Source organism: Netta rufina (assembly GCF_964035555.1).
Source record: "Netta rufina genome assembly, chromosome: 7".
Lineage (NCBI taxonomy): Eukaryota > Metazoa > Chordata > Aves > Anseriformes > Anatidae > Netta > Netta rufina.
In genome coordinates this window covers 5,878,050-5,891,232 of record NC_140130.1, presented here as the reverse complement: position 1 = coordinate 5,891,232, position 13,183 = coordinate 5,878,050, and the positions used below count along the sequence as shown (strand labels likewise).

General features: G+C 53.2%; 1 protein-coding gene across 2 annotated transcripts; it reads left to right on the top strand.

Moving 5' to 3' along the window:
- Nucleotides 1-2,740: 2,740 nt before the first annotated feature.
- Nucleotides 2,741-9,742, top strand: PLA2G12B (phospholipase A2 group XIIB; the record flags this gene model as incomplete). 2 transcript variants are annotated; one of them, XM_084290237.1, is made up of 4 exons in its annotated part: nucleotides 2,741-2,975; nucleotides 6,820-6,896; nucleotides 8,195-8,360; nucleotides 9,624-9,742. In XM_084290237.1, 4 exons carry the CDS (start codon nucleotides 2,741-2,743, stop codon nucleotides 9,740-9,742), a joined length of 597 nt encoding a protein of 198 aa, XP_084146363.1. The 2 variants fall into 2 exon arrangements, with proteins under 2 accessions (XP_084146363.1, XP_084146362.1); XM_084290236.1 differs by having other exon boundaries at nucleotides 6,820-6,908.
- Between the last annotated feature and the right edge of the window lie 3,441 nt (nucleotides 9,743-13,183).

Below are 13,183 nucleotides of genomic sequence, written 5' to 3'. Positions count from 1 at the left end.
AAATTCAACCACAAGCTGCCCATTCCCTCCTGAAACACCGGCAATTCATCCAGAACCAGTACAGCCCCTCTGTCCTCCCTCACCCCCGGCAGAACACGAAGGCAAAGGCTCTGGCAAACTCCCAAGCAGGGGGCTGCTGCAGGGCGGGTGTCTGCCCCGCACGTCCCTCCTCAGCTCTGTTGGGTTTGGCAGCAGCAGGCTGCCAACAGTCTGAGAGTGTCATTAGGAGGCAGTGACTCACCACGGCCGAGGGCTGCTCTATATTTAGGCATGACAGAGCCAGGAATGAATGCGTGGAGCTGGGAGCTGCTGTCCTGAGGTCAAGACAAGGTTCAGATCCCGGCTGTCAGGGTTCACCATCGTGCAAAGCTCCCCCTCTCCCACCTTCAGGGAGAACGGCTGGCAGAGGCCCACAGCTGGGTCAGAGGACCTGCGGATACAGGCTGGTGGCTGGAATAAGCCCCCCCCCCGCTGCAGCTGCTGGGCCTGGTCAGTGACTCCCTGCGGTGGCTCGGGGCAGGGGGAGGTGCTGTGTGGGGTTTGTCAGTGTTACTCAATCCCACATTTTTTTCCCAGTCTTCAGATCCTGAAGTCCGGGTGCAAGGAGCTGTTTGCAGCTGGGTTGCAAATGTCTGGGCAGACTGGTGGGAAGAGGACTGAAAGAAGCAGGAGGAAAGAGGGCAGCTCGTCCTTGGGGCAGGGCAAAGCAGCTGCCACGTTTTGGGAAAGCAGTTTCAAGACCGCTTTTTTGTTCACAAACTCTTACTTTGGGACAAGTGACAAACCAGCAGGAAAATTCCTGACTCCTCTTTTCCCAGGCTCCGTGCGTTGCCAGCTGCTCCCCCTGCCCCGCGCAGCTTTCCTAACAAATCCTGATTGATTTTGCAAACGGCCCTGGCTCTGTGCTCTCTGCCCAGAGGCGCAGGCTGCGTCCTGTGCGGCACAGCACGCACGGCTCACGCACCAGGTGCTGTGTTCTGCACCCCCTGCAGTCCTGCCAGCATTCTTCCCTTGCTTGTCCATGTTCGGTGGCACAAGGATCAGCCACCAGGGAGTAAGGGGTGACAAAGAAAGCCACGTTCTGGAGTTGCCACCAGAGCAACTGAAAGGCTCTGCTAAAAAGTATGGCACCAGGGGCTCTGCTCAGTGTTTCCAAGTTATTTCTGAACAGCTATTTTGCTCTTTTAATGTTCATTTCTGCCAGCCTGCTCCTGGGGCGGGGAGCACTGAGGCTGCAAACCAGCACGTCACGCAGGGCAGCGATGGAGCCAGCGGGGACATGACTGGCTTCCCTCAGGGCACGACGCTGCATGGGGCTGTGGAACTTGCTCTTCCCTCTCCTGGGGCTTCCTGACAGCAATTCCAGCGGCACTGCGCAGCCAACAGCCTGCACCACTCCCAGGGAACACCACGTGGTAGCAATGAGGGGCCCTCAGGGTCCCCGAGGGGCACTGAGCAGGGGAGGGGGACACCAGAACAGACCAAGGAGGCAGCAGCTGGCTCCAGCCCCACGCTATTTCACGGAAGGGGCCTGCCCAGCCCGCCCGCTCCGCTCACCTCTCTGAGAAGCTGAGGCTGGGCTGCGGTCCCTGCTCCTTATCCCACACCTGGAGAACCTGACAGGGGCAGCGTGTGGGGCTCTGGCGTTTCAGAAGTGCCACTGCTGCTGGGCCGAGTCTCCTGCAAAACAGCAGAATGTCAGAACTTGCCACGTATTGGAGAGACCCGCAGCCGTGCTCCCCTTGCTCCGGTCAGCACCCCGTGCTCCAGCAGACATGACCGCTGGGGCTGCCACAGCGAAGGGGCAGCTGTGGAGCGGCTGTTTGTGGGGGCAGCGCTGTGCTGGGACACATCTGAAAAGCTTCCCGAGTGAAGCTGGAACCTTCCTGTGCTGTTTCTCTTCCCTCGTCTTTACCACTGGTTTGCGTTGTCTTTTGCTGTTGGTCTGTTTGGCTGCTTGCTTTTAATAAGTAACTTTTTGAAACCCCCACAGGCCATGCAGGCCCCACGAGCCCGGGCCTGCTGCCCCCCCCGACCCCGTTACCTGCCTTGGGTTTTGGTGCCAGCCCTTTGTGCTGTGAGCCACCTGGGCTGCAAGTTGAACCCAGCAGCAGCAGCACTACACAAAAGCAGCTGCAACAACCAGCTGCCTCACTCAGCCCTCGGGAGTCCCGCAAAAGGCAAACACGTATCTGCATCACTGATCCCATAACGGGAGGGAAACACCAAGGGGTTGCCCTCAACCCAGTGTTTCTAAACCCGACTTACTGCTAGCTGCTGCACCAGCCCCCAGGAGGCCCATCGCAGCAGGATACGGTGCTCTGATCCGCTGCTCGGGCAAGGGGAATTGTGGAGGAAGAGAAACTCTCTGCGGGGAGCAGGGCAGCCCGCTGGGCAGGGTGCTTGTGCTGCACCCCCTGGGCAAGTGGCCGTCGTTCAGCACCCGGCGGCTCCGTTCCGGGACCATCCGGCGGCAGCCCGAGCCCTGGTGCTGCAGGGGCCGAGCCGGTTCCAGCAGCATTGTGCAAACGCAACCCCCGGCGTTTCTCTGCGAGCCGGACCCGCTCCAAATCTCCACGGTGCACTTTGCACCCTGATTTGCACCGTGACCTCATCCCGGCTCCCCCCGCAGTGGTTAAAGTCCAGGGCAGAGGGGCGCTCGCCTGCCTCCGACGCGGCACAGCTCGCCCCGCTCCTCCTGGCCCGCACGAAGGCTCCGGGGCCTGGATCCGGCTGCAGGATGCGGCTGCTTTTCGAGGCAGCGGTTCTGTGCCTGATCCTGGGCTTGGGGCACGGCACCGAGGACACGACGCAGGAGAACGCCGCCCACCAAAGCTCCTCCACGGAGTCGTACTTTCCAGAGTGGGGCATCGGGGCCATCCGGGACAGCTTCGAAACAGTTAACAGCTACTTTGACTCCTTCTTGGAACTGCTTGGGGGGAAAAACGGCGTTTGTCAGTACAGATGTCGGTATGGTAAGTGAAGGGCGTCCGTGCTGGGGACGTGGGGCTGCTGACTGCTTTGCTACCACAGGCACTGCCCGTTAGGGGATGGTAGGAGGGCTGGCAGTAAGGTGGCCTGGCAAGGCATTTAGCACTGTCCCGGTGCTCTGTTACTTTCCTAACCTGGTGCTGAGGCCCTCAGAGCGGTGCTGCTGGCCCCCACATCCCCAGCCAGCTCTTCCTGGCTCCTCCCTCCCCTCCTTCCCTCCTGTGTGGGAACTCGCAGCTCTCCTTCCCGAGGCCACCCATGACCCAACCCTGGGCGGCAGGGGAAGGCCACTGCAGAGACCACGACTGCTCTGCTGGTGCCAGCAGCAGAACCCCAGCCCTCAGCCTGGCTCCGAAGGGGCTGTTGGTGCCGGCAGCGGCCGTAATCTCGGCAACCTTCGGAGCGTGGTTATTCAGCAGCCGCGAGTTGGCTAATCGCAGGGGTTGGAGGAGGGGAGATAACAGGAAGGTAAACGAGCCCCACTGTCACCACGGAGGAACCTTTAGTACTCAAGGTGGAATGAGGCAGCCACTGCTCACCTTGGACTTTGAGAGATTTACCAAAAAGGAAAGGTTTGGATCATCCCACAGGGAGGGCACCGGGAGAAACAGAGATGCTACAGAGTGCCCGAGGCGAAATTAGGGAAGGCTGATGATACTCAGAGCTCATTTTGGAAAGGAAGCTCATTTTGACTCATCACTGTCAAGTCCTGGAGGAGTTACTGCTCTCAGGCCAGGTCTCTCCCTGCCCTGGTCCTGTGCCCTCTGTGCACCTCCACAGAGCAGTGCAAACACCTGCCCGCTCCCCAGGAGCATCCTGCTTCTTATCAGAGAAATCTTCACCTAGAAAGGAAAACAAACACACACTTCTTTAGCCCTGTTCTCATCCTCTGCTGAACAGCTCATTAATCACTGGCTGAAGGAGGAAACTTAAAATGCTACCCACGTGCCTCCCAGGGCCTCGCTGCACCCTCCCAGGACCATTTGTCTGTGCTGGTCGCTAGCACAGACACTGCAAGCTGCAAGCAGAGGGGATGCAGGGACAATTCCCAACCAAGGAGACCAGATGCCCGTGCCCAGAAGAGCGAATGCCAACCATCATTATTGTCTTGCTGCTGAAGCAGGGCCTGATTGCTTTTTTCCCAGCCAAGAAACAAAACTGGTGCATTCCACTCTCCTACTTCAGACAAGAGATACTGATAATAGCTTATTTTGCCACGATAAAGGTCAGGACTCACCTGTAATTGCCACATCCATCTTCAGCTCAGCACGAACACTTGGCTGGTCTGGCTGCCAGCCTCTCCTCCCGATTTATCAGCACCTGGTGAGGTCTGAGAACAAACAAGGTGACGGATTGCTCCCTTAACTCAGAACATTATGGTTACCCAAGCATTTGCAGGAAAATGCCTCCTCCTCTTTATAAAATCTCTCTGGGCATCTCAGGGGGAACAACTCCCTCAAGTGGGAGTAAATCCCTTGATAGCTTCTCTCAGCTGCCTGGCCAGGCAGGATGCTGATGTTCTGCACAGCGTGTGGGCCTGAGGCACACCTTCCAAGGCCCTCTGCCACAGCACTCAGGCCATGGTGAGGAAGGACAGTGTCTGTCCAGAGCAGAGAAACAACCTGGTCCCCCCACCACAGCACGGGACCCCAGGAGCATCCGTTCACCTGGAGATCTCTTCCCTTCACCTTACCCCAGTACTGCAGTCTCAGACCTCCTGCATAGGCCACAAATCTCCTCTAGCCAGCAGGCTGTTTGCCATTCTCTTGGCACAGCCACAACAGCTTGGGGATATTAAAATGCATCAGGGAAACTCGCTTCCCATTAGAAACTCCACTTCAGTTCTCCTTTAAGGCAATGCCAATGAGGCAGTGCCCTGAAATCCATCTCCCAGAGAACAGGCTTTCTCAGCAGGGCCATGCTTCTATACATCAGCATCACCCCTCAGGCAGCCCACGAGAGGTGCCTGGTGAAACACAGGCAGCAAAACAGCCAGCGTGACCCACCCAGCCCCTGCCCCAGCACAGACCTGCCTGTGGGATGGGCAGGCAATAAATAACAACAGGCTGTGAGTCAATGCTCACGTAGAACCGGGAGCCCTATCGCTAGTGCCTTGCCTTCGTTTCTGTTTTCCTCTCAGCTACAAAGAAGATGTGGGAGAGAAGTTAACTGTGGTGTCTCGGGCTTGATCTAGCTGATCACTTTGCAAATGATTAAACTTTGTTTTTCAGAGGAGGAGGTGGCTTTCCTACAAAGGCTCATCTTGAGGGCAGTTCTGCTGATTTCACAATTCTCACAAGATTTATTTATTTTTTCTGGTCACCTTTGTAGAACATTTTAATAGCTGGAACTTCAGCTTGTTGAAGGTTTTCTCTAGAAACAGTTACCCCCACATACCAAAGCAGCCTCACTCCTACTCCGAATTGCCACCTTACCCCATAACTGGCTGCAGGAGCACAACTTATCACCCATAGTACAAGCAAGTCACTAAAATTTGATCCCATCCTACAAAATCTACCTCAGATTTTGAACCTGCCACTGCTTCCTTCTTCAACTCAAGAGCAGTTGACTCTGAGTCCCAATTCTTGGTTCTTTCCAGAAAAGGAACCAGGCTGTAGCCAGACCTGGCTGCTGCCCTCCTCTCCCTGCGTTGCTTGGGAGCCGTGGGCTGTAAGAGTCAGCTCATCTATAGGCACAATCCCTTCTCTCTGTAGCACAGCCACCAAAATAGCACAATATGCAACGTGTCCTGAACTCACATGTTACCTTGTGTCTGTGTACCTCAATGGACTTGTGTTTTGGTGCAAAGCTAATCCTATAATGGGGGTGTGCTGCAACCAACTGATCTGTGCTCTCTGTCTGTTGTTAACTCGGCCCCACTGCTCAATGCTTTCTGCACTAGAAAAGGGCGTCTGGAGCAGGAACCTATTCGAAGGGACAAAAGGGTGGAAACAAGAGTAGCTGCCGTCCTGAGAAATACCTTCCCACCCTTATTTGCTGCAAGCCTGTTGTTTAAACAAAACTGCTCTACCGATTTGTGATTTAGAAGGTGTTGGGAATGTTCCTGCATGTGATCTTTTGAGGCATTTTGCTGTGAGGTCTTCCCAAAACCACACTAGATTTAGTAAATTTATGGCTATATTAACCACTGGTAATTTAGGTACCTTGTCAGAAAAAAGGGGAAAAGTGTCTTCCATGGCTATCGGTGCTGACAAGAAGAAAAAGAGAAAATGGAGCTTAAAAGGATCCAGTCCTGAAAGGCTAAATTACATCTACTATATATCTATACACACTCTCTAACAGGGATCAAGGAAGCTGGGACTTCACAACACAGGTGATGGACTTTCGGAAGTCTTAAACATGCTTTAGTTGGAGCATTCACACAGCTTACAAAGTTTTCCCAAAGCAGGGTTCAAAGGTCTTGTTCTAACACCGCATCCTGCATTTGAGATCTCCCTTGCTGGGGCAGAAACACAACAAGCACTGAACACGCACCAAGGGACAGCAGAGCGAAACCCAGCCCCACGAGGGCTGGTCTGCACTGGAAACAGGGCAGTCCCGTCACGCTCCCTCTCTCCACTCTTTCAGCATCGAGTAAATAATTATTCAGGGAGGAACTTCTTGCTTCTCTGTGCCTATTAAGAAGCATGCTAAGGGAGGGCAGATATAAAGGGATGAAACTGCAGTGTGTCAGTGGCACTCATCCTTCAGTCTTTGCACCTCCTGGAGAAGAACGAAACATCAGGGGATGCAGAGCAGAGGGGAGCTGCCTTTGGGTACGACTCCAGGGAAGATCAGCTTTCCTAATGCTTTTCCTTTCTTCCTCAGGGAAGGCTCCAATGCCGCGACCTCACTACAAGCCCCAGGAACCCAACGGCTGCAGCTCCTATTTTCTGGGGCTCAAGGTACCCCAAAGTGTATGTACTGCCACACCCACCGCTCCGAAATAATGCAATTCTCTAATCACAGTAAGCAGCTGATAATTTGGGGGAGGGAAAATGCTCGGCTGTGCTGGATGCTGGCTGTGCGATGGCTTCTCCTCATGGCTGAGGGCAGAGCTCTGCCCAAGGGAGGGAGTGTCGCTTGTGCTGTGCTAGGGGACACGTTGCCTTCCTGGGACTGCCAAAAGACACGGCTGGCTGCTGACAGCCGAGCTCGCTGTCACTCAGGGAAGCAGCAAGACCTCAGGGGCTGGTGGCAGCAGAACAAGGATCACGCAGACAGGGGCTCGGCCCACGATGGACTGGCCTGTTGCTCTGGCTGTCTCTGTAGGCACCACAGGTTTCCTGAGCAGCGTGCTAGAAGAAGAAAAGGGATGTCCAAGCAGAGCATCGGTGTGAGGAAATGTGTTTTTATCGACCCTGTGCCCTTGTGAGACACATTTGATGCTGGGCAGCTCAGTGATTATGCTAATTATGCATTAGCATAATGCACAAACAGCAATATCTGGATGCATTATCCACACCGCTCCCTCCCATGCTTTTTGCCTCTACTGAGTACTGAAATAAACCTGCGGGCTTCAATGCTGCACCCTCTTGCTGTTTTAAAGGCAATTAATGAAATCATATTGGAATCAGCAGAAAAAGCTCTCCCAAACGGCTCTAAGAGGAGAAATTACTATTCAGCAGCTGCATTACTGCTGCCCATGAAGCCTGCATCAATTAGGCCGATTCCTGCCCTGAAAACACCTCCCTTTACAGCCCATTTTTCTTGTTAGATTAGTTCCCTAAACCACATTTCAGTGCAAACCTTGTGGGCATTTCTGTGGCACCGCCTCCTTCTGCGGGCAGTCGTGAGCACCGAGCGCAATGGAGAAAAAACACATCCCCTAAATATTGCATGAGGAAGGCCAACGAGGGGAAGAATTCGTAACGAGCTAATGAGTCCAGCCTCTCCAGGAGTCAGGCCCTGCTCCATCACCCCCATGGTTATTAGCTAAGCTTGCGGCTTACCTCCAAGGGAGCAGAACCTCCCCAATCCATGCTGTATTTATCCTTGGTCTCACGAGTGTATCTGTAGGAAATGAGGCATTAATAACACTTACAGCAGATTTATTAGGCCAAGGAGCAGGTTGTGGGAAAAGGAGGAAAGGGGGCTTTGCCACACCTCTGGTTTGGGCAAAGGAGCCAGCGGGGCCCTGTAAAATCTCTCCCAGTTGCAGCTGTTTGAGTCCAAGGGACGCTCATCTCCCTTCCTTCCCCAGCTAGATTTGGGCATCCCCGCCATGACCAAGTGCTGCAACCAGCTGGACGTTTGTTACGACACCTGCGGGGCCAACAAGTACCGCTGCGATGCCAAGTTCCGCTGGTGCCTCCACTCCATCTGCTCCGACCTCAAGCGCAGCCTGGGGTTCGTCTCCAAGGTGGAAGGTAGGCTTCCCCCAGGCGGTGGCAGGGAGAGGAAATTTGGGCTTAAAACCAGGCAGAGCCCTTGGGAACAGCCCCTCTTGGCTCATAAGGTCTGTTGTTAGGTGCAGCTGAGCTGCATTTGTTTTCCAGAGGTGCAGCCTGACTAGGACAACCACTGAAGTCTACGTGACCCCGGCTTTGTACCTGGTCACAGATAAATGTTTAGAGAGCGTGCAGGCCAGCAAGAGGAAGAGTTGTGGACTGAGACATAAGTGCCACAGGCCAAGCACTGCCAAATTTTCATGGTCACTCTTATCTAGGGGTCCTCTTGCAGCCAACCTCTTCCTATCTCTTTGTTTTGCTCTGCCAGTTTTTCAGGTCAGCCCTCTTCCCTTTCAGCCTGCAGCGGTGGAGCCAACAGGCAGGCCCCGGGGAGTTAAGGGGGAGCAGAGCTCAGGCCCTGGCCGACCCAAGCCACCTTTACGGGCAGCCAAGCAGGAGCAGATGCCTCCAGCACACATCCTGGTGGCCAGAGGAGGGACAAGGGCTGTTAGTGAGAACCTCTGAGCTGTCCTCTTCTCCCATTGCTCTACCTCCTCTTGCCTGCTGCGAGTCTCCTCCACTGCCACCCCACTCTTGTGGGGTCCTTTCCACCAGAGGCCAAAGCAAGCAGGCAAGGGCAGAGTGATCACTTTCCCTCTGTGTGGATGCAGACATCCCTAGCCCGCTTCCAGCCATCAGTAAACCCCAAACTCGATTTCCCCGCTGACTCACCACAAGCTTTGTAGCAGCTGCCAAACGAGCAGTCTCCCGAAGTACCGATACACAGCTTCAGGGCTGCTCTGGGGGAAGGGAAGGGGCTGGCAGTCAGGCATGCTGGGGCAACCACAGCAGGGTGCTTCATGCTGGCATTGTAACTGAAATAAAAGCAGAATAGATTGGCCAGTAGTGGCTACGAACAGCTGTGAGGAGAGGGAGCTGGAAAGACCGTGCTGTGGAGGTCTTCTGGGAAATCTGCTTGGTACACGGTGCTGTTTGTAGGGCTCCAAATGCTCCGCCAACCAGAAAAGGCTGAGAGACGCAGGAAAGGAGCCTGGCAGGGAGGGAAGTCAGTGCCACCCCAGGTAGAGAAGCCCCAGGTCAGCAGAAGGCACCTCCTGGATTTATAAAAACACATTACCCAGAGAGAACATGCCCACATTTCCAACTGGAAGTACTCCAGCCAGCCCTCAGACATCCCGGGGTGCCTGTTACTCACATGCCTGATCTTTTCTTTCTCCACAGCTTGTGAATCCGTCGCAGACACGGTGTTCAACGCCGTCTGGACCCTGGGCTGCCGGCCCTTCATGAACAGCCAAAGGAGCGCCTGCATTTGCAGTGAGGAAGAACGAGATGAACTGTGAGGAAGAGCAGATCCCCTGGCCTCCAGCAGCCTGCTGCCAAGCGTCCCCTCTCCGCACAGCGCCTTCTATCAGCCCTCGGGCCGGGGGGACCTGGGCCGAGCAACACGCGTCGGCTACAGCTTTTGGGCAGAGGCTGCCAGGGAGGAGGCAGCCTGTGGAAACGGGGCAGCGATGCCTGCTGCCCAGCGCAGCCGCAGCTCAACAGCCCTGTCCCTTTCCAAGTCCATCAGCCTGAATGGCCTGATGCCAATTTTCTCCACAGACTGATCAGGACGGGCCAGCAGGATGCAGCGATGGTTGTAAACGAGGGGATCACTTGTTTGCCTTAGCATTGTATTAGCATCCCCTGCCCCTTACCTTTCTAAATCGCAGTGCGAGGCAAGAGGCTTCTGCAGCCCCCCAAAGTCCCAGTCCGTGGCCACACTATTCACATTTTCCCACTTCTGGTGACTGAAGGAGGGGGGTAATTTGCTCTCGGTATGTTGCTCACGTCCATCCCTGACTTTCTCCATCCTATTGTTACACGCCCTGACAACCCTGCTTATTTAAATACTTGGTGGATCCTAAAACAACTTAAAATATTCAGGGACTTGGTAAGAATGAGAAGGACTCGCTGTGTTTGTGACACGTTTTGTTTGCAGTAATACTCAGTGTCTCTTACACACCTACAGCACTCTGCCCGTCTCAAGAGAGGAAGCTGCTTTTCTTTGTCTGTGTCACCCAGACTGCAGCTGTTTAGTTATTTTCTTCCTGTATCATTTAACAAAGCTATTCCCTTCAGAACCCTTTTGCACACAAAATGGCTGGGTATCCACCTCCATCTTCTGCACAAAGGCAACAGGAGGCTCACAGTTGTCTTGGACGAGCTTTTCAAAATCCTGGAGGCTTATCTGTCAGATGGCAGGGCTTATTGCTACCTCGGTGGGGCAGAGACGCTGCCAGCTGAAGAACGATCGGCAGTTTCAGACAGCACCCTTCTTAAAACGTGGTTAATACTTCCATCTGCTCTCGGGAGCTTTTATTGCGTGTAAAATTAGAATTTAAAGCGGTCTATGGAATTTCATCTACATGCAACATTTGCAGACAGCTTTCATCTGTGTTTCCTGTTGAAAGGAAGTCGCTATCGGGTGTGCGTGCCGTGCCACATAAATACTGCAGTGTCTTCTGCAAACATATTTATGGTTCTGTTCTTCCATCTGTCACAGAAAAGTTAAGGCTACAGAAGGGTAATTTAACAAGGATGGAAAGAGTCTGTTTTAGTTACCTTTCTTCTAGTTTGTGTTTAAATGGATGCACGGCGCTATAAATTGTTTCAGCCCTGTATTCCTGTTCTTGCCAGTCATCTTTGCTTTACTGCTAATAGGGACTGCAACAACGGTATGGAAATAGGGAACCACAAGTGACTGCAGGAGGTGCACGGGGCTGTTTTCATTACGGAGGGCCTGAATTTACACTCACCAGGTGTAATGGGCTCCTTTCCTAGCTGTGCTCGTGCCACTGGAGAGTGAGGACTGTGCCGCCAAGCTTCCTCGCAGTGTGTGGCTATCAGAGCATGGGACTGAACCCTGATTATCTGCCTGAGAAATACATTTTTTTTTCAAGGGACAGGAAGGAAATATTCCTGATTCCAGACACTTCCCAAACTTTGCATTCCGTTGGTGAAATTGTGCCTGTTGTCGGTTCTAAAGGGGAGCACACACACTTGTGATTAAATGACACAATTTTAAAAACCTATCTTGTCTAATCCCAATAGCCTGCTACCAGATTAAAGCCAGGCCAAGCAACTGGTGATGGATAATGACATACACTGGAGAAACTGGAGGGTTCTGAATGAAATCTCTCTGTCCACACACGGATGCTTTGGAGCCACAGCTGATATAAATCTATAAATCATGACGTCTTTGTGCTTTCAGACTGCCGTTCATTCAAAACGCTACAGGCTGCTGCATGCGGGGCAGCTACAAGCAGCACGTTTCACAACAAAGTTAGGCTGTGGTGATCTGAAAAATCCCCCAAGCAGCTCTACAAGGAGATTTTTAAAACTTCAAGTAATGGCGGTGACTCACGAAAACCACCAGATAATCCTGCATAGGACAGAAACGGCGCATAAACTATGGTAAAACTGCTGTGGCTGAGCTAGTAACTGCTTCCCCTGCACGCTGCTCGTGCTCCTCAGCAGTGTCCAGCTGAGGTCCAGCTTGGGTCATCTTCATCTCCACCCTGCTCTGAACGGGACAAAGACACCGTGCTCACCCGCTGACTTCCTGTTGACTCTGCGTTTTGGCAGGATCATTTGCAACTCTTGCTGACGTTCAGCCCGCTCGGTCAGCGTGCCCTCTCCCAGTGGTGCTGCCTCAAATTTGAACTCTACGTTTCCACTGAGGACACGAAGGCAGGACTGGGAAGGCAGGTACCTGGTGTCTCCTCCTGGACACCCACCTTTTGACTTGCACTTTGCATCTTATGACAGGATGGGGCGGTGCCAGACAAATCCCAGCCACACGCGTCAGGCAGCACTGATGTGGCTCGGGTTTGAACCGTGGCTGGCAGCTGGCCGGACCCTCAGGAGCATGGCTGCTGGGCATCTCACACACTCAGTGCCTGCTTGTGCACTGCCTTTTGTTTCCACTCCGTGGCGTGGCTGATAAAATTAAAGAGAAAAGCAAATCCCTTGGCTCTTGGATGAGTTTGGCCTTTGATTTCACGTCCAGGTTGTAAAGCTGACAAAGGCAGATGGAAACAAAAGGTAAACTGGGGAGAGAGAAAAGACTGAAAAATGGGTTTCTCTGTCCAGGAGCCTTCCCCTCCATGTCAATGGGCACAGGGCAGTGGCAGAGAGCAGAGCTACTGTCCCGCTCGCAGCACAAACTGAGCACCTTCCCAGACCACTCTGTTCACACGGCCACACAGACCAGTGCTTCTTCCTCATTACTCCTCCACATGATTTAGAAAAAAAGCTGTGGAGCAGCGAGGTTGTTTTGTATGGATTTGTCAGAAAGAACCAGATAATGTGCACAATAAGTAAAACAAGCAAGGCAACAAATCTTCCACTCCCCACGTCCCTCTCACACTAACAAAAAACACCAGTTGCCTCTCCAGAAGGCACCAGCTAATTGATTTCATTTCCCAGCTCTTGTTTTAGCAAAACAAGTACATTCAGCAGGGGCTGTCTGAACAAAGAAGTGACAGCAGGAAATTGCCCGTGTGGTCCTAGTGTAGAGGCGAATCAGCAGAACCAGGAGGGCATGGCAACATGAGAAGGGCCTTTTTTATTTCTTTTTCTTTCACATATGGTCAGATAACACATGAAAAATGCCTTTCTGCTTATACCTACTTATTTTCATAGGAAATTTTTCATTTATTCTACCACACGTGCACACACACATATTCTCAAATCAGAAAAGCAGCCATGAAGCCATTTAGAAAAGCCACGAAACTCCC